Source organism: Coregonus clupeaformis, unplaced genomic scaffold (genome assembly GCF_020615455.1).
Source record: "Coregonus clupeaformis isolate EN_2021a unplaced genomic scaffold, ASM2061545v1 scaf1160, whole genome shotgun sequence".
Lineage (NCBI taxonomy): Eukaryota > Metazoa > Chordata > Actinopteri > Salmoniformes > Salmonidae > Coregonus > Coregonus clupeaformis.
Window position 1 is genome coordinate 1 of NW_025534614.1, and position 24,754 is coordinate 24,754.

At 44.0% G+C, this 24,754-nt stretch overlaps 1 protein-coding gene across 1 annotated transcript in view; it reads left to right on the plus strand.

The window, feature by feature from the left end:
* Window positions 1–2,582: 2,582 nt before the first annotated feature.
* The window catches only part of LOC121535994 (type II inositol 3,4-bisphosphate 4-phosphatase), a gene marked incomplete at both ends in the record, with an annotated part of 171,424 nt that continues 149,252 nt past the window's right edge, over window positions 2,583–24,754 (plus strand). Inside the window, 2 exon segments of the mRNA XM_045217638.1 lie at window positions 2,583–2,594; window positions 11,330–11,374. Of these exon segments, the coding sequence (XP_045073573.1) occupies window positions 2,583–2,594; window positions 11,330–11,374 (57 nt within the window).

Consider the following 24,754-nt stretch of genomic DNA (forward strand, 5'->3'; position numbering starts at 1 on the left):
TTATGTACATGGGAATTTCCATGGTAACGGAATTACGCGGAGAGTCAGATTTTTCACTTTAAAATGTATACCAAAAAATAACCATTGATTTCAATGTTTAAGAAACCATATAATTATATGCACAAGGACAGATAGTTTGGTTATATATTTCAACTGAGCAAGATTTTACCGTAATTCTGTTACCAAACATTGCATCTGCACAGTTCTTCCAGTAAATGTGTTTTTGTCAAAATGTCTGTATAAATTATTCAAATTAGTCCTTGTGCAGAGTTGTATTGCTTGTTAAACATAGAAATCAATGGTTTTTGTTTGGCATATATTTGGAAGTGAAAAATCTGAGTCTCAGTGTAATTCTGTTACGGTGGAATTTCCCACAGGCCTTCTACCCGTTCATATAAATTAACATTGATTTTAGATATTGTCATGACCTTGGTGACCAAATAACTAGCTCTAACCTTCACAGTATAGGGAAGAGAGAGGGGAAGAGAGAGGGGAAGAGAGAGGGGAAGAGAGAGGGAAGAGAGAGGGAAGGGGGAGGGGAAGAGAGAGGGGAAGAGAGAGGGGAAGAGAGAGGGGAAGAGAGAGGGGAAGAGAGAGGGAAGAGAGAGGGAAGAGAGAGGGGAAGAGAGAGGGGAAGAGAGAGGGAAGAGAGAGGGAAGGGGGAGGAGGGGAAAAAGAGAAAGAGAGTGAGGGGAAGGAAATGGAGAAAGGAAGGAGAGAGAGAGAGATGTTTGTTTCTATATCTCTTCATCACCGACACAACACACACACACACACTCACACACACTCACACACACACACACACACACACACAGGGAATGACGAGGATGAATACACTCACAAACTCTTGAATGAACAAATTTGATTCCCAATCCAACTCACATGAGGACACACTCAGACACAGACACACCTTGGCCAATCAATGAGGTGTTTATGGAACGATGCTGGAAGTAGCTCAGTTGGTAATAATAATGAGCTGGGGAGCACACTCCATCTTTATCCTTCTATCTTTCTCTCTCTATCCATCTTTCCTTCTTTCTTTTCACTCTCTTTTTCTCTCTCTTGCTCTCTCTCCTCCCCTCTCTCTTTCTCTCCCCACTCCCTCTTCTCTCTCTTTCTCTCTCTCTCTCTCCCCATGGTTCTCTTTCTCCCTCTTTCTTTCTCTCTCTCTCTCTCGCTCTCTCTCTTTCTCTCTCTATCCCTCTCTCCTGTACCAACCTGTAGTACCTGTTGGAAGAGTTGTCATGCTGCATCATCCTCAGAACTGTTCCCCAGCACTGCACCATCTCTTCTCATAAAAAAAACCCACGGGGATATCCAACACAGTTATAACCCTATCTCTCTCTCTTTCTCTCTCTCTCTCTCCCCATGGTTCTCCCTCTCCCTCTCTCTCTCTCTCTCTCTCTCTCTCTCTCTCTCTCTCTCTCTCTCTCTCTTTTTCTCTCTCTCTCTCTCTTTCTCTCTCTCTCTCTCTCTCTCTCTCTCTCTCTCTCTCTCTCTCTCTCTCTCTCTGTGTCTCTCTCTCTCACTCTCTCTCTCTCTCTCTCTGTCTCTCTCAATCTCTCTCTCTCTCTCTCTCTCGCTCTCTCTCTCTTTAAATTCAATTCAAAGGGCTTTATTGGCATGGGAAACATATGTTTACATTGCCAAAGCAAGTAAAATAGATAGTAAACAAATGTGAAATAAACAATATAACAGCAATCTCTCTTTCTCTAAGTCTCACTCTGTGCTACAGCTGCAAGCATACTTGTTCTCCCCTCCCTGCCCTCTCTCTCTCCCCTCTGCTCCCCTCCCCTCCCCTCTCTACCCCCCCCTCTCTCTCTATGTTTTCCTGTGCTCTGCCGTATGCATCTGCTAGCCTCACCTGCTGCATGGCAGATCTCCCATAAGGAGCTCAGCAGTCATAGTCTTGTTAATTGCCTTTCTTAGAGCGAGTGAGAAGAGAGAGAGGGAGCGAGAGAGAGAGAGAGAAAGGGGAGGGAGAACGAGAGAGGAACACACAGGGAAAGGGAGAGAGTCCCCTGCTGCATTGCCTGGATCTAGCTGTGGCAGTGCGATATATATATATATATATATATGAGAGAGAGAGAACGTCAGCGTCCCATCCTGCCTGCCTCCACCAGTCTAGTCTAGGTGCTCCAATTGACAGCACAAGATTGATGGATAGAGCTGTGTATCGCACCTAACATCAATTCTGTCCTGCCTTCTCTTTCATTCCCTGCCTCAGTCCCTCATCCCTCCATCTCCTCCCTCTCTCCCTCTCTCCCTCCCACCCCTCCCTCCCCACTCCTGGACCCCCACTGCCCTCTCTCCTCCGTATTAGTTTTCTAAAGGCGTCTTTTATGCTGCCAGAGAGAGTGGCGCGACAGTGAGAGAGTGAGTGGAGAGCCGATCCTATCTGCCTCAAAGCCTTTTTCGCGAGGAAGCGTTAGCCGGGACTGAGCTGGACTGGACCGGGGCATTCCGTGGAGGAGGGGGGAGAGCCGTGGATATGGAGGACAGTGGGACACGGCACCTTGGCCATGAGTGCAGGGTGGACATGATGGAAGAGGAGGGGGAGCCGCTGACCGGAGGAGACGGACTGACCGGAGCTGGTGAGTTCTACTGTTACTGTAGATCATAGGCAACTCCAGTCTTGATTAGTTGATTATTGGAGCCAGGTGTGTTAGCTGGGGCTGGGGCAAAAGTGTGACACCGATCAGGCCTCTGAGGACTGGAGTTGCCCTTCCTGCTGTAGATGCAGCTTTATTCTTAGAATGCTGCACGTTCATCCTCTCCTTTTCATTCGCTCTATCTCGTTCTCTTTCTTTCTCCCTCTCTTCTATTTGCTTTCTCATTCATTCTCTCTCTGTTTTCCCTTTACCTGTGTCCTCAATTCTCCTCTTGTCTATCCTCCACTAACCTCCACTCCTCATCCTCCTCCACTAACCTCCACTCCTCATCCTCCTCCACTAACCTCCACTCCTCATCTTCCTCCACTAACCTCCACTCCTCATCCTCCTCCACTAACCTCCACTCCTCATCCTCCTCCACTAACCTCCACTCCTCATCCTCCTCCACTAACCTCCACTCCTCATCCTCCTCCACTAACCTCCACTCCTCATCCTCCTCCACTAACCTCCACTCCTCATCCTCCTCATCTAACCTCCACTCCTCATCCTCCTCATCTAACCTCCACTCCTCATCCTCCTCCACTAACCTCCACTCCTCATCCTCCTCCACTAACCTCCACTCCTCATCCTCCTCCACTAACCTCCACTCCTCATCCTCCTCCACTAACCTCCACCGTGCATCCTTCTCATCCTCCACTAACCTCCACTCCTCATCTTCCTCCACTAACCTCCACTCCTCATCCTCCTCCACTAACCTCCACTCCTCATCCTCCTCCACTAACCTCCACTCCTCATCCTCCTCCACTAACCTCCACTCCTCATCCTCCTCATCTAACCTCCACTCCTCATCCTCCTCATCTAACCTCCACTCCTCATCCTCCTCCACTAACCTCCACTCCTCATCCTCCTCCACTAACCTCCACTCCTCATCCTCCTCCACTAACCTCCACTCCTCATCCTCCTCCACTAACCTCCACTCCTCATCCTCCTCCACTAACCTCCACTCCTCATCCTCCTCCACTAACCTCCACTCCTCATCCTCCTCCACTAAACTCCACTCCTCATCCTCCTCCACTAACCTCCACTCCTCATCCTCCTCCACTAACCTCCACCGTGCATCCTTCTCATCCTCCACTAACCTCCACTCCTCATCCTCCTCCACTAAACTCCACTCCTCATCCTCCTCCACTAACCTCCACTCCTCATCCTCCTCCACTAACCTCCACTCCTCATCCTCCTCATCCTCTTCATCCTCCACTTCTCTGCATTCTACCCGCTGGACATAGACATCATTTCTAGTTTTGGTTTACATTTGGTTGAATTGTCAACTAACGTGAAAAAATAAATATCACCATGTCATTGGATTTAGGTTAAAAGTTGGGTGAAAAAAATACAAAATGTCCTTACGTTGATGACATGTATTATTATTATTATTATTATTATAATTATTATTATTATTATATATTGATTCAATCATTTTTTGCCCAGTGGGTAGATTTGTTTGTCTGAAGCTTATTGACATACATGATTGTGTGTGTGTGTGTGTGTGTGTGTGTGTGTGTGTGTGTGTGTGTGTGTGTGTGTGTGTGTGTGTGTGGGCGCGCGCAGGTGCACCTGTGTGCGTGTCTATGCTTACGCTCACAGAAAAAAGGATATGGTTAGGGTACAGGATTGTTCCCTGGGGTACAAAAAGATCAAAATACACATAATGTACCTTCAAAGGTACACATAATGATCTCACATGGTACTGTTCGGTACCTTTTAGGGTACCGCCCGGCATGCTCTATTGCAGGGTGATTTTTAAAATCGTTTGTTTCAATATGTGTGTTTTTTCATGCAAATTGATTGCTTGATCTTATGCTACACAAAGATAAATATACATTTTTCTAAACTAATCCAATTTGTTAGTAGTTGGACTTATTGCACCCGTTACTGAGATTGTTCCCGTTTAGATGGTTCATCAATTTTGTCTACCTTGGCAGTCATTCTAAATGGAGGTTGCGTTTGATTAAAAGTTCACATTTTTGAACATCCTAACTCTGTCTGGATTCCAATAGGAATTAAAAAGCACTTTGCAAGCCAGCATAATGTGACTTGCCCGAAATGGCCTGCAAACCAGGAGTTTCAGATCACTGTGTTGGGGTGAAAATGGGCTGTCAAAGTATGGCCTCATGATATATGTAACGATCAAATATTCACTTAGGCACTCACTTAGTGAAGGCTACAGGACTGAAAGCCATCGAATGCAACAATCATGTCTCTGTCACTAGCAAACACAGTCATTGGTGGTACTGGTAACTCAAACATTCATCTGAAAGGCACCCTGGGAAATATGCAAATAAGGTTTTACACCCTACAGTGTTAAAACAACACCCCACAATATTTTTAGAGGTACATTTTTGCAACTTAAAAGGAACCATCTTGTCCCCTAAGGTACACTATTAGCTATTTTACTGTACAAACTGTAAGGGTACAATTATGTACCTATAACTAAAGGTACAAAGAATATACCTTACAGGTACCACTACAGTGGCAAGCGTTTGTACCCATTTAAGAACAAATCTTTATTTCTTAGAGTGTATGCCTATGTGTATGTGTGTTTGTGTGTCTATGCTTAAGTGTTTGTGTGTATCTGTGTGTCTGTGTGTGTGTGTGTGTGTGTGTGTGTGTGTGTGTGTGTTAAGGATCCCATGAACCACTGTGTGGGCCAAACTGTTGTCACTAATAAGCTTTGGCAGAGGCAAAATACATCTCCCTTGGTCCATCATTCCAGGTGCATGATAATGAGATAAGCGTTGATATCAGTGGTGGCACTGAGCCTCCATTCTGTCTCCTCCTGGGGCTGATGCCATGGCTCTTCGGGAGGACAAATGCTGCAGTTTCACCGTAGGGCTCAGGATTGTTAGCATCATAGCGAGCTAACCGCTGATGTCTTCCCTAAAGGGGAACAGCTAGTGATTGGAGCCTTTATGAAAATGAATGAGGAATCAGGAACAAGGAGCACACACACACACAGACACACACACACACAGACACACACACACAGACACACACACACAGACACACACACACACACACACACACACAGACACACACACACCGACACACACACACCGACACACACACACACACAGACACAGGCACACACACACACACATTCTCTATTTCTTTTCTCTCCCCATCACAGCTTATGGGATCAGGGGCTGTTTTGAAATATGTGCCAAAATAAGATAATTTCCTGTCAAGTAAAGCGCTTTTCCCCCCGTCTTCCTCCCTCCATCGCTCCATCCTCAGCTGGGTTTTTGCTGTACAAAGCTTTGCTTCGGAGATGCCACCTGACAGCTACTTTAACTGGGTGTGTAATCAGTAATAATGAACACCTCTGCTCTGAACCTGTGCGTTCCAAATGGCACCCTATTCCCTTGTATAGCACACTACTTTGGACCCGGGCCCGTACGTATCCTATCCTATGTAGGGTTTAGGGTGCCAGTTGGGACGCAGCCGTTGAACACCTCCGTTTTGTTTTCTAAAAAGCGCGGAGGGGGAAACGGAAGAAGGGTATAGAAACAAAGAAGATAATTATGGAGCCACAGACAGGTTGACAACCTCCCATTACCAATCACAAGGTGAATCTGTTTATCTTGTCGCTGGGTTGACGTAGAAGAAGAGAAGCAGTGGGAACAGCGTTGGGTGAGATGAGACAGCCTTGGCGCGTTCAGGTGACCTAGACTAGAGAGTTTGGTATTCATCACACCCACATGCTCTACGTCAAAAGGTAGAGCGTGGTCAGAACCCATTACATTTTTGACCCTGACTGACACAGTTTTGAAAAGTCACCTGTATGAATCATATCAGCATTGACTATACTCATGGGTCTATGTTTTCCTAGTGTAATGGTGCTACAAGCAGCATATAGCTTATAGTTAGATATCCTCATTATCAATCCATTATGACCCAAGATGTGAATCCACCAATCCACCTTTAGTATGTAGGATATTAACCTTTACTACTCTGGATGTTAACTCTTAACCCTCCGACGTCTATCCATCCCTCCTGGTTCACCAGTCTAAAACCACCTCATTAACACGCAACTTAACTGTTTCATGCCACTTCATTAAACGCAGGTGACAAATAAATTAACCGTCTATCCTCTCTCTAGGAGATCCCAGGGCCATAATGTGACAATAACTCACTCTCCCCATTCTACCACCACTTACGGTTATTGGGCCTTTTGTTAAAGTATCAATCGGGTTAGGTGTGTGTCAGCAGCAGCCCTGCGCTAGGCAGTGAATTATGGGTAATGCGTTCAATGCATTCCCCTACTCCTGGGTAAATGGAGTGATTGAATCATCAGCATAGTGCAGGTGTTCTTCGGTAACGGTAATTTCTCCAGAAAAAGGAGAGACGGCGAGAGATTATTTCCCAAGGATCAAATCCCACTGAGCCCTCGGCAGGCAGTGAATTATGGGTAATGCGTTCAATGCATTCCCCTACTCCTAGGTAAATGATATTCAAAGAATAAACATGACTATGTCTTGGACCCGGCTTCTTAAATGTAATATCTATTCATGAAAGGGATAAGCGAGGTGATTAAGATCGTCGTAGCAACGGCTGCTAACCCACTTTCACAGCCACGCCAGGGCTTTTCCAGGCTTCTCGTTCTCAGGGAAATTGCTTCATTTTCTCGCCACGTTGCTTCGTCTCGACGCTCTGCAGGGGATGTAGGTGCGTGCAAGGCGGGAGGTATGGAGGGAGGGAAGGAGGAGGTATTTCTCTGGCATCATTTTGTGAGAGCTGGGAATGAGCAGCATTCCCACGTGGGCCTCCCTCCCGAGTCCCGACTTGGCCCGACTTTTCTCAGAGATACAGGCTCAGCACTCCGCCCCCAAGTGGTAAACACGTAGGAAGGGGAGGAAAGAGAGAATGAAAGTAAGAGGAGGGAGGGGAGGAGGTTAAACGAGCATCTGTGGTGAGACACAACCCCCTTCCCCCCAGTCCCTGGAGGTTCATTAGTGCTGTTGTCCCAGAAAAATCACACTGTGCACTTCAGAATACATTACTCCCTCCTTTCCATCCCTCCTCCCTAAACTCCCCCCCACCCCCCACCCCCCACAGACAATAGGAGATAAATCAAAGGGTAGAGACATGCTATTATTTCTTGATGCAGATGAAACGTATCACAGATGGGCACACCTCATTTGGCGTGGCCCCCCTGCGGTGTGTGTGTGTGTGTGTGCTAGTCTGTGCAAGTGTTTATGCGTGCGTGCGAATCCTTTGTGTTTGTGTGTGTGTGTGCCTGATTGAGTGTATGCATGCCTACGTGTGTGTGTGTGTGTGCGTGGTCTCCTCCGGTACATCTCCATGGGCTCACCTCATTGGTCTATTTCCATATTTATGGTGCCAGAGGAGTAGTGTAGGTTGTACATTATACTGCCCCGTGTCTCTCTCTGTCTCTCCATGCTAATCCAACACACTGGAGTTGGGTCACCTGTTGGTTTATCAACTGGAGGGGAGAGGTGGTGTGGACGGACTGTAGTCTAGTCTATACAGCTGGCTAAGTCTCTTCTGGTGCAATTATAGTCAAACGAATTAGGAATTTGTTTGGCCGCGGTTGGGTCAATTCCATTCCTGTAAGCGGTCAATGACATAGTCACTAGTAGTGGAAGTTGGTACAGCTTTGCAGGTGCATGGATTCTGTTCTCTATTTTTGTGATAATTAATACATCATTTTGTCATTTGGAGTACAATTTAGAGGCAACTCAATATATCATATTGGATAGTTTTGGCCACATGTTGACTTCAACAGTGAAATGAGTATCTCTCTTGACTTTCTAAAATCTCTGTAGGCCTACAGTTGAATGAAATGTGTTAGTCCTGTACTGGGTTTGGGCCTTGCAGAGTAGTAGGTGCTGTAGCATGTAAATAATCCAGTATTGTACTGCACACCAGGAGTATAGGATAACACTACACCACTGGCACTGTGCCATAGCACTGGCATGTGCCGCCTCTGGCCGCTAAGGTAGTGTTCGATCCCGGGACCACCCATAACACAAAATGTATGCACGCATGACTGTAAGTCGCTTTGGATAAAAGCGTCTGCTAAATGGCATATTATTATTATTATTATATTATTATTATATTATTATAGCACATCCCTTTACTAAGCCATGTTGACCCACCTCTCCTGCTGTAAGGATGCAGATGAGTGTGTGGGCAGATGGATGAGTGATCAAAACCCTCTGAGGTAGAGAGAGCTGTAAAGTGGCCGATTGGTGGAGTGATTAGAGCCCTCTGAGGTAGAGAGAGCTGTAAAGTGGCTGATTGGTGGAGTGATTAGAGCCCTCTGAGGTAAGGAGAGCTGTAAAGTGGCCAATTGGTGGAGTGATTAGAGCCCTCTGAGGTAGAGAGAGCTGTAAAGTGGCTGATTGGTGGAGTGATTAGAGCCCTCTAAGGCAGAGAGAGCTGTAAAGTGGCTGATTGGTGGAGTGATTAGAGCCCTCTGAGGTAGAGAGAGCTGTAAAGTGGCTGATTGGTGGAGTGATTAGAGCCCTCTAAGGCAGAGAGCTGTAAAGTGGCTGATTGGTGGAGTGATTAGAGCCCTCTGAGGTAGAGAGAGCTGTAAAGTGGCTGAATGTGATTGGCTGTCCCCTATGGTAAAGTGAAGCAGAAAGAGAGGGCCTTGAACAGCTCAACAGCTGCCATTTTCCCATGATCCCAGACAATGGTATTTTCTTCTCACCATACATGTCATACAGACCTATTCAAGTTTCATCACCAGTCATTTACATTTACGTCATTTAGCAGTGGGTCATGGGTGGTATAACGTTAGGCCTTTATGGTATTAACATGTTACATAGTCTTAATGTTTCATCACTGGTCGTGGGTGGTATAACGTTAGGCCTTTATACCACCCACGACCATGGTATTAACATGTTACATAGTCTTAATGTTTCATCCCCGGTCGTGGGAGGTATAACGTTAGAGTCGTTCCATATAATTTTAGCCATGCAATCAATTCAGCTTAATTTCTCAGAGATCAAATGATATTTCAGCAAAATAATGTTTCAGGAATGCCAATTGTATCTGTTACTAACTACAGAAAGGATTTCAGAACAATCTGAGATGGTGGGTGTTGAAATCCTCTTTCTTGTGCTTTTTGAGGTGGGACGACCCGATAGGCCTTTATGGTTTTAACCTAAAGTGGCATGGTGCGGCCACCTGAGGAGCTGCCTGACTGGAATGGATGAGGGGGAATGTGTGTGTGTGTGTGTGTGTGTTGTGAAGGAGGGTGTCGGGTGAATAGTGTAGACATAATGATGATGCATAATGTACTATAGTGTGTGTGTGTGTCATTCATTACATATCTACCCAGCATGCATATACAGTACCAGCTCCACATACCTTGGTGATTTTCTGTTAATCAAAGTTAGACTAGTGGTTGTAACTTGGTACTGAACTATTCATGAACAGAGGGCATTGACTAACACAGACGAGTCAGAAGACTCATATATAATTTACTGTACTGTATGTTGGCATGTTATTAATTCAAATTTTCTCATGTTTGCTTGGTTTTCCATTTCATTTAAATTGATCAAAGTTTGACTTGTGATTATAGCTAACTAGTGATTACTGATAATAAAATGAGTTAGTAACCTAATGATGCCCAAACCTCTGTTAATATGATCTGTCTTCGGTGGGAAACAATGTGTTGACTATTACCCAGCCCATACGTCAAGACGTGTAGAGTACCCACGCTTCATTAGCCAGGTTGACGATGCTGGGAGAGAGGACAATTGTGCCCGGGCACTGCGGACCGAGGACGAGGGGGCGCGCTGTGTGTGTGTGTGTACTTATGAGTGCGTGTGTGTGTTGCAGAGAGTGTGTGAGTTTCTCCCTTGGCACGCGGCCCTCCAGGTGTGGTGGTGAGCTCATGCCTCTATGATGCCTGTCATACTGGCATCAGATGGTGGGTACAACAGATGGCATCCCCCCTCCCCCCTCCCCCTCCCCACCACCAACCCCCCTCCATTAGTTCCCCATCGGAGGGCTTGCGGGTGGTTGTGGGGAGCTGGGCATTCAGGGCGATGGATGTCGGGGAACTCTGGCTGTGACACACGCCGCAATCGGATAAATAGATTGCAGCCCGTTTGCATAATCTACAGCGAACTGGGCCATCAATCACACGTAAGGCGTTTCGCTCCGAGCCATTACATAACCACAGGGTTAAACCTCTCTAAAGATGCATTGTGTTGATGATGGGGAAAGGTATTTCTCCATGCTTACTACCGTAGAGTGAATAGAAAGACTGGCACTGAAGTGGTGTTGAATTTGATTGCCTTTCATTTGGGTTTCATTTGGAGGAGAGGTGCCATGCTCGTCGACCTCGTTAGAAGCCTAAATGAAATGGTCGTAGAGGGCATAGTGGTTAATATGGAGATGAATGGCAGTTATTTGATAGATGGTTTTACCCTTTGCAGTGAAATGTGTGAGTGTTTCGGTGTCTGTCGGTGTGTTTCGGTGTCTGTCGGTGTGTTTCGGTGTCTGTCGGTGTGTTTCGGTGTCTGTCTGTGTGTTTCGGTGTCTGCGCGCCTGTGCGTGTGTGTGGTGTCTGAATGGTCCGTTTTTGTTTTTTTATCTCAGATGATTCATTTTTCATGAGTGAGCAGCTTCGTATTCTCTCTTAAATATCTTCCTCTCTCTCTGTCTCTATGTCACAGGTGTTATCCTGAATCCCAAGCTGCCCCATGTGGAGTTTAGCCTGGGTAAGTGTTTTATTCCATCTCTCTGTTCTTCTCGCTCTGTTTTTATCTCTCGCTATTCTTCTCTCTGTTCTTCTTCTCTCTCTGTTCTTCTCTCTGTTCTTCTTCTCTCTCTGTTCTCTCTGTTCTTCTTCTCTCTCTGTTCTCTCTCTGTTCTCTCTCTGTTCTTCTCTCTGTTCTTCTTCTCTCTCTGTTCTCTCTCTGTTCTTCTCTCTCTGTTCTCTCTCCGTTCTTCTCTCTGTTCTTCTTCTCTCTCTGTTCTCTCTCTGTTCTTCTCTCTGTTCTTCTTCTCTCTCTGTTCGCTCTCTGTTCTTCTCCTCTCTCTGTTCTCTCTCTGTTCTTCTCTCTGTTCTCTCTCTGTTCTCTCTCTGTTCTTCTTCTCTCTCTGTTCTCTCTCTGTTCTTCTTCTCTCTCTGTTCTATCTCTGTTCTTCTCTATGTTCTTCTTCTCTCTCTGTTCTCTCTCTGTTCTTCTCTCTGTTCTTCTCTCTGTTCTTCTCTCTCTGTTTTTCTTCTCTCTGTTCTTCTCTCTCTGTTCTTCTCTCTATGTTCTTCTCTCTCTGTTCTTCTTCTCTCTCTGTTCTTCTCTCTCTGTTCTTCTCTCTGTTCTTCTCTCTGTTCTTCTCTCTGTTCTTCTCTCTCTGTTCTTCTCTCTCTGTTCTCTCTCTGTTCTTCTTCTCTCTGTTCTTCTCTCTCTTTTATTCTCTCGGTTCTTCTCTCTCTCTCTCGGTTCTTCTCTCTCTCTCTCTCGGTTCTTCTCTCTCTCTCTCGGTTCTTCTCTCTCTCTCTCGGTTCTTCTCTCTCTCTCTCGGTTCTTCTCTCTCCCTCTCTCGGTCCTTCTCTCTCTCTCGGTTCCTCTCTCTCTCTGTTCTTTTTCTCTCTCTGTTCTCTCTCTGTTCTTCTCTCTGTTCTTCTCTCTGTTCTTCTCCTCTCTCTGTTCTCTCTCTGTTTTTCTCTCTCTGTTCTCTCTCTGTTCTCTCTCTGTTATTCTTCTCTCTCTGTTCTCTCTCTGTTCTTCTCTATGTTCTTCTTCTCTCTCTGTTCTCTCTCTGTTCTCTCTCTGTTCTTCTCTCTGTTCTTCTTCTCTCTGTGTTCTCTCTGTTCTTCTCTCTCTGTTCTCTCTCTGTTCTTCTCTCTGTTCTTCTTCTCTCTCTGTTCTCTCTCTGTTCTCTCTCTGTTCTTCTCTCTGTTCTTCTTCTCTCTGTGTTCTCTCTGTTCTTCTCTCTGTTCTCTCTCTGTTCTCTCTCTGTTCTTCTCTCTGTTCTTATCTCTCTGTTCTTCTCTCTCTGTTTTTCTTCTCTCTGTTCTTCTCTCTCTGTTTTTCTTCTCTCTGTTCTTCTCTCTCTGTTCTTCTCTCTCTGTTCTTCTCTCTCGGTTCTTCTCTCTCTGTTCTTCTCTCTCTGTTCTTCTCTCTCTGTTCTTCTCTCTCTGTTCTCTCTCTGTTCTTCTCTCTCTTTTATTCTCTCGGTTCTTCTCTCTCGGTTCTTCTCTCTCTCTCGGTCCTTCTCTCTCTCTCGGTTCTTCTCTCTCTCTCTCGGTTCTTCTCTCTCTCTGTTCTTCTCTCTCTCTCTGTTCTTCTCTCTCTCTCGGTTCTTCTCTCTCTCTCGGTTCCTCTCTCTCTCTGTTATTTCTCTCTCTCTGTTCTTCTCTCTCTGTTCTTCTTCTCTCTCTGTTCTTTTTCTCTCTCTGTTCTTCTCTCTGTTCTTCTCATCTTATTCTGTGCCACAGGGTTCCACTTTCACCATGTATTCAGAGCTCAGATAGCCAGACACATCCTATCACTGATGCCACTATGAGAACGGTCAAACACACACAGACACACACACACACTATGGGCTCCCGAGTGGCGCAGCGGTCTAAGGCACTGCATCTCAGTGTTTGATGCGTCACTACAGACCCCCTGGTTCGATTCCAGGCTGTATCACTACCGGACGTGATTGGGAGTCCCATAGGGCAGTGCACAATTGGCCCAGCGTCGTCCGGGTTTGGCCGGTGTAGGCAATCATTGTAAATAAGAATTTGTTCTTAACTGACTTGCCTAGTTAAATAAAGGTTAAAAAATAAATAAAAACACACACAGACAGACACTAAACAACCAGCAGATTGATCAAAGACTCACTTCTTCCTTACTCTCTTACTGTAGAGTGGCTCTGGGTCTTTTTCCTTTTCAACTGGTAGAGATGGTTTCATGTATATTTTATACGTCTGCAATGGGTCAATTCTATTTTTGGCCGATGCATTGTTGCCCATGACAAGTTTCACTGTGTCGGTGTCTGACAGGGTTGGTTATGTGAATCTTAGCTGCAGTGCTCTGAGTAGGAGGGAATAGGTTAATTAGCTTGGGAGGGGAGGAGAGAGGTGAGCCATAATCTCTCATCCTGACCACCCCCCAGGCATTGGAAAATGTGTTATCAGTAAAGCCAGGGTATTTTCCTGACCAGGTGATATTCCCAGATTAAACTGGGGTCCAGAGTTTTACCTGGTCAGGTCAGTTGTCCAGAACAACTCCTGGTCCTAGTTATTGGGTCTGAGTGTGTAACTGAGACCAGTCAAGTGATCGTTTAAATGGAAATGTCTCTGCTCATCACAAATATATAGTTTTTATAGATTTAATCTGCGTATAGAGATATTAAAAACCCATATTAATACACATCACTGTTGTAGATTTAAAACAACAACATATGGACATGTTTGCCTTTGAACACTCTGGACATTTCTCTCTACCCAGACCAGCAATGTGCAACAGGAGAGCAGCTGGCCAATCAGATTGCAATTTGAGTGCTGGTGCACACATACAGGGACTCCCTGCTCGGTTTCATTTCTAGACAGATTATCTGCAGTTAGGGACAGCGCGTGTGTGTGTGTGTGCGCGCACTAACAGACTCTCTCTCACACACACACACACACACACACACGCATACACACACAAACACACACACACACACCGTGTACAAACAAATATACGGTCACCCAGGCCTTGGCCTCATGGTAACCATTGTGCTACAGAACACATTTCATTTTAGTGACAATAGAATTGACTGGAGTAGAGCTGAATAAATGTGTGTAGTGATGCAATGCTTCTCCAGAGGTTGTGTAGTGGCTTCTGTTCTAATGTAAATGTTCTGGAACAATGGAGTCAATCTGCTTGACAGCTGGTGAGGAAAGGGTGACATGTTGGTATAATTGCAGTGTGTGTGTGTGAGTGTGCGCGCATGCGTGTATCACTCTCTCTGGGTGTGTGTGTGTTTTTGTGTGTGTGTATGCCTACTACATTAGCAAAACATTACGTTTCCCCCATCTTCTTCCTTTGATCCATCAAACTGTAAATAATAGTTTTGTTTACCTAGTTTAAATTATATATGTATTGTATTCAACCGCCATTCAACATTTAGAAAGAAAGGGCTTTTGTTGCTTAGGGAAAACATGATTATCTGGAAGTGTATCTGGATGTGTTTTTATTGTTAAAGGTTGGCAGTTATTTCATTCATGCCTTCCATTTCTCTCTCGCTTGATTGATACATGAAATGTTATTGCCAGCAATACCAGGAATACGTCCATTGAAAACCGCAAAGGAAAGGGTTTTCTTTGTAATCCTTGAAAGCTGAAGGCTCTTCACCTTCCTGGGGTTAAAGCTACAGTATATTCTTCTAACAAAAAATTATAGTAAACAAAAACTGCTTGTACACAGCTGAGGGAAGTGGTTAGGGAAACCCCTCTCAAATTCATAGACATCACTCTAAATCCAAGGACTGACAGTGAGAGAGAGATTCCTAGACCCCAGACTACACCTTTAAGGGCAAGCCATTGAGTTGAAAGGAAGTTTGGCTGAATAAAGCTTTGCCAATAAGCGTTGAGTACATTTCATAACGGGATGAGATGATTCTAGGTTAGGTCTCGACTAATAAAAAATCAATGGCTTGGCAATGATGTCGATGGTTCAGCGGGTCTCATATCACGACAAGCTAATCACCCGTGACAAATAAAACAATGATTCCAGCCAAAATGATTTCTTTCTGGCCCTAATGATCAATTACCATCAGAGTGGGTGATTTTGAGAAAACAGTATCGAATTAAGTCGTTCTTCATTCACTCTCCTCCCCCAGGCTGAGATCTTAAGGTTTCTTGAATATTTTCTCACTTTAACCTTACAAAGAGAAGGTTTCTTGAATATCTTCTCACTTTAACCTTACGAAGAGAAGGTTTCTGGAATATCTTCTCACTTTAACCTTACGAAGAGAAAGTTTCTGGAATATCTTCTCACTTTAACCTTACGAAGAGAAGGTTTCTGGAATATTTTCTCACTTTAACCTCACGAAGAGAAGGTTTCTGACAAGCTGACATGTTCGTCTTCTGTAAAGTAAATGAGTGAAGACAGTTGATGTACAGCTCAGGATTGTATGGGGATAGGTGAGGAGGAGCAGAGAGAATACGCTGTGTATCTGTGATGCAGAACTCTCTTAGGAGATGGATAGAGATGAAAGAAAGAGTGAACGGAGTGAAAGAGGTGCCTGCCTTTCCCAATTCTAGATTCATCTATGCGCTATGCCGTTGCTCATTTAGCTTGCTCTGCTATCCCTCGTAGGATGATATACACTGAGTGTAGAAGACATTAAGGACACCTTCCTAATAACATTAAGGACCCCCCCCCCTTACCTTCAGAACAGCCTCAATTCGTCGGGGCATGGATTCTACAAGGTTCTACAATGCTTCCCACAGTTGTATCAAGTTGACTGGATGTCCTTTGGGTGGTGGACCATTCTTGATACACATGGGAAACTGTTAAGCGTGAAAAACCCAGCAGCGTTGCAGTTCTTGACACAAACCGGTGTGCCTGGCACCTACTACCATACCCTGTTCAAAGGCACTTAAATCTTTTGTCTTGCCCATTCACCCTCTGAATGGCATAAATACACAATCCATGTCTCAATTGTCTCAAGGCTTAAAAATCCTTATTGAACCTGTCTCCTCCCCTTCATCTACACTGATTGAAGTGGATTTAACAAGTGACATCAATATGGGATCATAGTGTTCACCTGCATTCTATGTCATGGAAAGGGCAGGTGTTCCTAATGTTTTGTACAGTCAGTGTATATTCTGATGGATCTGCACTAGTAGATTCTAACGTGCACTGTCCTATGTTAACCTCTTTTACAAAAGGGTGTTCAACAAGAGAAAGCTGGAAAAAGTCCAGCTAATTGTGTTTTTGACCCTTGACACATCAGCCCTGTTCACATGTGTGCTGAAGTTTGTACGCTATCTGCGTTTTAGATAACATAGTATAAAATAGTAATCACTCGTAATCGCCTCTTTCTTTTTTGAACTTTTCAAAGCAACGACCAAGGTGGGAGGATATCCTTTCAATATCCAACCACAGATTAACAAAAAGGCTACTAAGTATTCTGCTTGTTATCTTAGCACAATCAAATATGAGATCTGCATACTTTGAATGCAAAAGGTAAGAGTCTTGAGAGATTTACAATAACCTAATATTTAACCTCATAACGACCTTTGAACAAATCTAGCTGCCACTCGGGAGCGAGGTCACAAAGGGCAGAATTTGTAATGCTAAAAAGTAGTCCCTCTCAGTTACCAAAACACTTCAGCACACCTTGTATTCATCAGCCACAGAACCATTAGCATTATTTCCACTTGTTGCCTAGTAACTGTGGAGGATTATTATTTTCGGAGGAATGATTCGGTGTCAAACGGTGTGGCCGGCTATGCACTCCAAACAAATCACGCATTAGGCTTTTTATTCACATATTCAACCACACATTCAGCTGAAAGTGATACATGTATATCAACACAATACCTACAGCAGGTCTGAACAGTACTGTTAACACATTGAGGTGGACTGAGTTCACATTGTGTCCATTATTTATTGGCGTTATAAATGTTTGTCACTATTCCATGGACTTTGTTTGACCTAAATGCTACAGGCATTGTGGAACTAAGACCTACAGTGAGGGAAACAAGTATTTGATCCCCTGCTGATTTTGTACGTTTGTCCACTGACAAAGAAATGATCAGTCTATAATTTTAATGGTAGGTTTATTTGAACAGTGAGAGACAGAATAACAAAAAGAAATCCAGAAAAACGCATGTCAAAAATGTTATAAATTGATTTGCATTTTAATGAGGGAAATAAGTATTTGACCCCCTCTCAATCAGAAAGATTTCTGGCTCCCAGGTGTCTTTTATACAGGTAACAAGTTGAGATTAGGAGCACACTCTTAAAGGGAGTGCTCCTAATCTCAGTTTGTTACCTGTATAAAAGAAACCTGTCCACAGAAGCAATCAATCAATCAGATTCCAAACTCTCCACCATGGCCAAGACCAAAGAGGTCTCCAAGGTTCAGGGACAAGATTGTAGACCTACACAAGGCTGGAATGGGCTACAAGACCATCGCCAAGCAGCTTGGTGAGAAGGTGACAACAGTTGGTGCGATTATTCGCAAATGGAAGAAACACAAAATAACTGTCAATCTCCCTCGTCCTGGGGCTCCATGCAAGATCTCACCTCGTGGAGTTGCAATGATCATGAGAACGGTGAGGAATAAGCCCAGAACTACACGGGAGGATCTTGTCAATGATCTCAAGGCAGCTGGGACCATAGTCACCAAGAAAACAATTGGTAACACACTACGCCGTGAAGGACTGAAATCCTGCAGCGCCCGCAAGGTCCCCCTGCTCAAGAAAGCACATATACAGGCCCGTCTGAAGTTTGCCAATGAACATCTGAATGATTCAGAGGAGAGCTGGGTGAAAGTGTTGTGGTCAGATGAGACCAAAATGGAGCTTTTATAGACTGATCATGTTTTTGTCAGTGGGCAAACGTACAGAATCAGCAGGGGGGGGATTGAAGGGGCGTTCAAAACCTTCCCTACACACTCTGCCAACTACAAATTAAATCTTCATTAACCGCTTCCCTCATTAGCTGTATCTCGGCACACAAATTAGGTGCGGTTGTCTTTTGATAATGCCAACGTCAGAAAACAATGTTTCAAACGCCAGTGTCGTGTCCTTCATTTCCCATTCAGGTAATCTGTGTGTTACCTCTCTGAACTATACACAGAGGAAAATAACCACTTCACACACACACACGGAACGGGATTTCAAAACCCCTTACTGTACTTTTTGCGTTTTTTTTCTTTTTAACATTGAAAATAGTTTTTGTCAATGTTGATAAAGCTTTACTTTGATCACTGGCGTTGATGATCATGGCCATGTTATAATTAATGTAAACGAGGGCCATTTTAACTACAGTAGAGCTCTTCATCTAGTTCTGTCTAGTAATGTTATGAGATAAACACACTTCTAACAAGTTGAAGGTAGCCTCTATGTTGGAAATGACTGGGGCTGCATCTTTATAAACGGAACCCTATTCCCTATATAGTGCTCCACTTTCTGTGCCCCCCCAGTCTGAGGTCCTGAGCGCTCTGGAGCAGGTTTCCATCCAGGATCTCTCTGTACTTTGCTCCGTTCATCTTTGCCTCGATCCTGACTAGTCTTCCAGTCCCTGCAGCTGAAAAACATCCCCAAAGCATGATGCTGCCACCACCATACTTCACCGTAGGGATGGTGCCAGGTTTCCTCCAGAAGTGACGCTTGGCATTCAGGCCAAAGAGTTCAATCTTAGTTTCATCAGACCAGAGAATCTTGTTTCTCATGGTCTGAGAGTTGTTAGGTGCCTTTTGCCAAACTCTAAGTGGGCTGTCATGTGCCTTATACTGAGGAGTGGCTTCCGTCTGGCCATTCTAGGCCGGGCGGCCAGCTCTAGGAAGAGTCTCGGTGGTTCCAAACTTCTTCCATTTAAGAATGATGGAGGCCACTGTATTCTTGGGTACCTTCAATGCTGCAGACATTTTTTGGTACCCTTCCCGAGATCTGTGCCTCGACACAATCCTGTCTCGGAGCTCTACGGACAATTCCTTCGACCTCATGGCTTGGTTTTTGACATGCACTGTCAACTGTGGGACATTATATAGACAGGTGTTTGCCTTTCCAAATCATGTCCAATCAATTGAATTTACCACAGGTGGACTCCAATCAAGTTGTAGAAACATCTCAAGGATGATCAATGGAAACAGGATGCACCTGAGCTCAATTTCGAGTCTCATAGCAAAGGGTCTGAATACTTATGTAAATAAGGTATTTCAGTTTTTATTTAATACATTTGCAAAAATTTTAAAAAAAATTGTTTTTGCTTTGTCATTATGGGGTATTGTGTGTAGATTGCTGAGGATTGTATTTTATTTAATCAATTTGAGAATAAGGCTGTAACGTAACAAAATGTGGAATAAGTCAAGGGGTCTGAATACTTTCCGAAGGCATTGTATGTAGCGAACATAGAGCAGCGGAAGAATTCAGTTTGAGTCACCAGGCAACTGTTGTATAACTCCTTGTACTGTAGTTCTTTTAACAAAGGCCCAATCATCATTTAAACTCAGCATGGATACAGGATAAAGAAAGGGAAGTGGCCAATTTGTTTCCCAGAAAAATTACTAATTTGAAGGCACACTTTCTTCAGCGTGGGATGTGTCCTGTACGGTAAGTACCCTGAGCTGTGCTGCTTGGATGCAAACAGTCCACATCTGTCCCTCTATGTCAATCTGACATGGTACAAACACACGTCAAAGATTTACTGGAGCCCTTTCTTCTGTTAAGACACTAAATCAGCATCTATTTAAATAAGTCCACAGCCAGGAGAGAGAAGTGTGCAACTTTATTTTTCATTTGTATTGAGCAGGGGTCCCTAACCTTTTCTACCATGAGAGCTATTCTCTTTCCCGGGTGTACAAGAGAAAGTCATTTTCTGTCAATATATCTAGTGAAATAATGGTTAATAAACAACTCTAAGGGGGACCATATACAATCTGTGACTTTTTTCTAAAATTATGTTTGATATTTTCCCAAATTATGTTTTCTCAGTTTTATTTTTCCTAGTTGTAGATATTTTTTGTGAGGGGGGGGTTCACTCTCGAGATGACAATTGTTCATAGAGAAACAACGAAATTAGATGTTATGAGTCTGTGAGCTGCTAGTTAGCGTTCGACATGTTGGAGACTTCTGGTTAGATTATCATTGGCTAGTCAGCTCCTCACCTTATGGTGTGTGTTCTTTATTTTGTAGACTTCTACATCTTTCACTAATCTAACATCATATGGTTGTAATTTTCTCTTTTTAATTGACATGGCAGATGTATAGACTCTTTCTCCACAACATAAATTGCCATTATAGTAATATAACAGGCATTATATTTTCCCCAGAACTGATGGTGAACACTGAACAGGTGTGAAAATGACAGCGGCAGATGCAAATAATGTTGTCAAATTAATTGAAGCGCTGATATAATTATCGTGATGAATAATCCTAATCTGGAGAGTGATGTTTTTGTCTCCCATAGCAACCCCCACTGTCTCCCCTTCTCTCCACATTTGCCCTTCTAATGGAATTTTGATTCCCTGTAAGGTCACAGAGGAGATGGCACTGTATGTCTTAGTGTCAATGTATTCCAATTATTTTTATTTATTTATTTATTTCTCAATCTTTTCTGTCTCTTTTTCTCTCTCCCTCTCTCACTCATCCCCAGCCCTCTCTTCTCTCTCTCTCTCTCTCTCTCTCTCTCTCTCTCTCTCTCGCTCTCCCTTTCCATCTTTCTCTCTCTCCATCTCCCTCTCTCTTCCTCTCTCTCTTTCTTTCTATCTCAAATGTTACTGACCTCAGACTCAGTAGTTGAATTAAATGGCTGTGGCTTTGGTCCTATCACTCTGTGAAGCGATGCGGCTAGAGATGTCCACTGTCACATGTCAATCCTCAGTAGAGTGTGATATTAGGTGAGATCCCAGGCCCTGTCAGAGATGTATCCGATGGAGCCTTTAGACTGGAGAGGATCAAACACTACTGAGCAACTCCCCATTTCTATACCACACTTGGATATGTTGCTATGTTTGTGAGGGAGAGATGGAGAAAAAGAGAGCGAGAGAGAGATGGAGGAAGAGAGAGGAAGCAAGCAAAAAGAGAGAGAGAGGGTGAAAGAGAGGGGAGAGAGAGGAATATGATGAAACTGATGGTAAAGATGAGGAACAGTGGGAGTGGGTCTTCTATGGTCCCTGGGAAAATAGAAGTGTGTGTGTGTGTGTGTGTGTCTGTGCGCGACTAAGCGCATGTCTGTTCTTCTGCATCATCAGTTCTATCGCTGCTTTTTTCCGCCTTGTGTGGCTCCAGCTCTTTAACGTAACTCCAACATATCTAATATTAAGATCTTGGTGGAAGAAAAGGTGAACGTCACAATGTAGAATCAGATGGAGTAGCACCAGAGAGATAACACTACATCATGGTTGGCTGTGATGTTTTGTTCCGCCTTGCGCTGTAGCATTTCCTCCATCATAACAGATTAGACATAGTGGAGGCATCTCCCTATAGCTCTGATTAGATGTGTACACATTCTGGAATAGTAGTTTTTATATAGTGTTTTAGAAACTAACCCTGATGTCAGGTGCTTTGTGGCCTCCTGGAGCAACCAAGGTCGAAAGGCTAATCCTATGATGTTTTTTGTGGGCTGACACACACACGTGTACAAACATGCTTGCTTGCTTGCAAACACACACACACACACACACACACACACACACACACACACACACACACACACACACACACACACACACACACACACACAAACACACTTCACACTGTTTCTAGCCCACGGCGATGAAGGAAATGTAGTACCCCAGGGGAATCCAATACGGGGACGGTGTCTGTCTGCTCCAGTCTGGTGACAACATTACTAAGAGGATGTGTTGTCCCTGTCACTCCGTACCGTATGACACACTGTCTGTTACCTCAACGACAGTCACTATGTCACTACGGATCCACAAGGACTGTTAGTCACACGGCCCTGTCTCAAACTGTGGTTTAATCCATCAATTTAACTGACTCCTTTACCTCACCTTAGCCTTCACAGGGCCCCATGACTGCTGTCTGTCTGTCTGTCTGTCTACATGCCACTGTCAGTGTTGTAGTAGAAGAGGCTACTCATAATAGAATGTCCTAATCAACTGTTATCTGTACACTTGTCTGTCTATCAAAGGTCAAAATCATCATTTAAAATAGTAATGCCGTTGACACTAAATTTGAAAGGTTGTTCGTCATTCAAATAATGATCAGACTAAAAGCTAGGTTATTATTTCAGTTTACAACTATACAATTTACTCACCCCAAACCCCAGGGAGTCACAGAAAAACACAATTTTTTCAGATAAAAGTCTTGGCTATTTTAGGATGGTAAATTAACGATGATAGTAGCCATTGCATCGGAGCAGAAAGTCATTTGCTTTAATGTGGGAGGACTTTAATCCAGATAGAGCCAGCCAATTAGCCTAACGGGCTGCATTACATCTGGGGTATTCAGAATCAGACCTCCTCTTATTATTTTCATGACTCACCCACTCCCTCTCTTTCTAGCCTTCTATCACTTCACTCAATCCCGCTCTCCTTCTATTCCTCTGTTCCCATTCTCTCTCTCTCTCTCTCTCTCTCTCTCTCTCTCTCTCTCTCTCTCTCTCTCTCTCTCTCTCTCTCTCTCTCTCTCTCTCCATCTCCTATCTCTCTCTCTCTCCATCTCCTATCTCTCTCTCTCTTTTTTTTTTCTCTCTCTCTCTCTCTCTCTCTTTCTCTTTCTCTTTCTCCATCTCCTACCTCTCTCCATTTGAACACCATGTGCGTCATAGAGAAGAGGCTCTTTGAGAGTATCATGGTACCTAGTGTGTTGTTAGTCAGTTCCATACAGCAAGCTGCTATTCTGCTATTCCACCCACTCTTTTGATCTAATAAAAAGCATTCGGGAAATATTTGAGTCCATTTCATGACAGGGCAAAGAGACACGAACAACCTAAAGAGGAAATTGAATTAAATTCTGTGGCCTATTTCAGATGTCACACGGTTTGAATGGGGTCATTGATAGAATGATAAATCATATTCTCTTTGACCTGTTGATTTAAGACTTGGATCGAAGCAAGACTCACATATTTTGTTAAATAATATGTCGGCCTAGGGACATATAACTACAGTGGTTGAATGGCACTATTTTGACATATTCTAATGAGACCCTGTTGATATTTCACCTTCAATTTGACCGTGTGTCAAATGATGTGTTGCACTTCCAACAGTGGGAATGTTTCAAGCAGAACGGTGTTACATTGCTCTGACATCCCATTTCTCAGCAGAGCAGCTAAATGCTAAAACACTGTCTTGTTTTTACAGACACAAACCGGGTGACAAAAACCGCTTGAATCTCCACTTTGTTTGTTTGCGTTTGTAATCAAGTCAAGGTGACGGCTCTCACCATGACAAGCCAATCAGCATTCTAATGCCGTAGGTAGAAAAACACCTGATACTGGCTACAATTTACATAAGGCCAACAAACAATGTTTTTGTGTGTGTCGTAAGTGCTTGCATGCGTGTGTGTATGTGCGTGCATGCTTGTGCGTGCATTCAATTGTATGTGTACATCTACATCTTGCAGTATGGTATAACTCAACTAAGGAAGGGATTCAATTCTACAGAGTGAACCCGTTGTCTTGGTGTGTGTCCCAGTTCATAGCCCCGTATCTTTCACACTCTCATCCTCCAAAGATCAGAGAATGCTAGATGGATCGGTTCACTGAGACTTCAGTACATCAAGGAAGCAAAGGTCTTTACAGCAAAGACAGTGTTTTATGCCTTAGCATCATTCATGCCTTAGCACCCTGTCTCTCTCTCGCTCTCTCTCTCTCGCTCTCTCGCTCTCTCTCGCTCTCTCTCTCTCTCTCGCTCTCGCTCTCTCGCTCTCTCTCTCGCTCTCTGTCTCTCTCTCTCTCTCTCTCTCTCTCTCTCTCTCTGTGTCTCTCTCTCTCTTCTCTTTCTCTCTCTCTCGCTCTCACCTATCTCCTACCTCTCACTCTCTCCATTTGAATAGAAGAGGCTCTTTGAGAGTATCATGGTACCTAGTGTGTTGTTAGTCAGTTCCATACAGCAGGCTGCTATTCTTCTTTTCCGTTAACTATTTTGATCTAATAAGAAGCATTCAGGAAATATTTGAGTACATTCCCCTGACCGGGCAAAGAGACAGTGATTTAGGGCTATTTCTGATGTCACATGGTTTGAATGGGATCATTGATTGAACACTTAAATGATTTACTCTCAAACCTGTTGATTTTAACTGGGATCGAAACACTTAAACGTGATTGATCTTTTGCTATATATATCAGCCTAGGAGATATATATATATACACAATTATTGAATGTCACTATTTTTGCCGTTTTCTAATGAGACCATGTTGATATTTGACCTTGAATTTGACCTTGACCGTGTGTTACACTTCCTGCACTATCAAGGCTTCAAC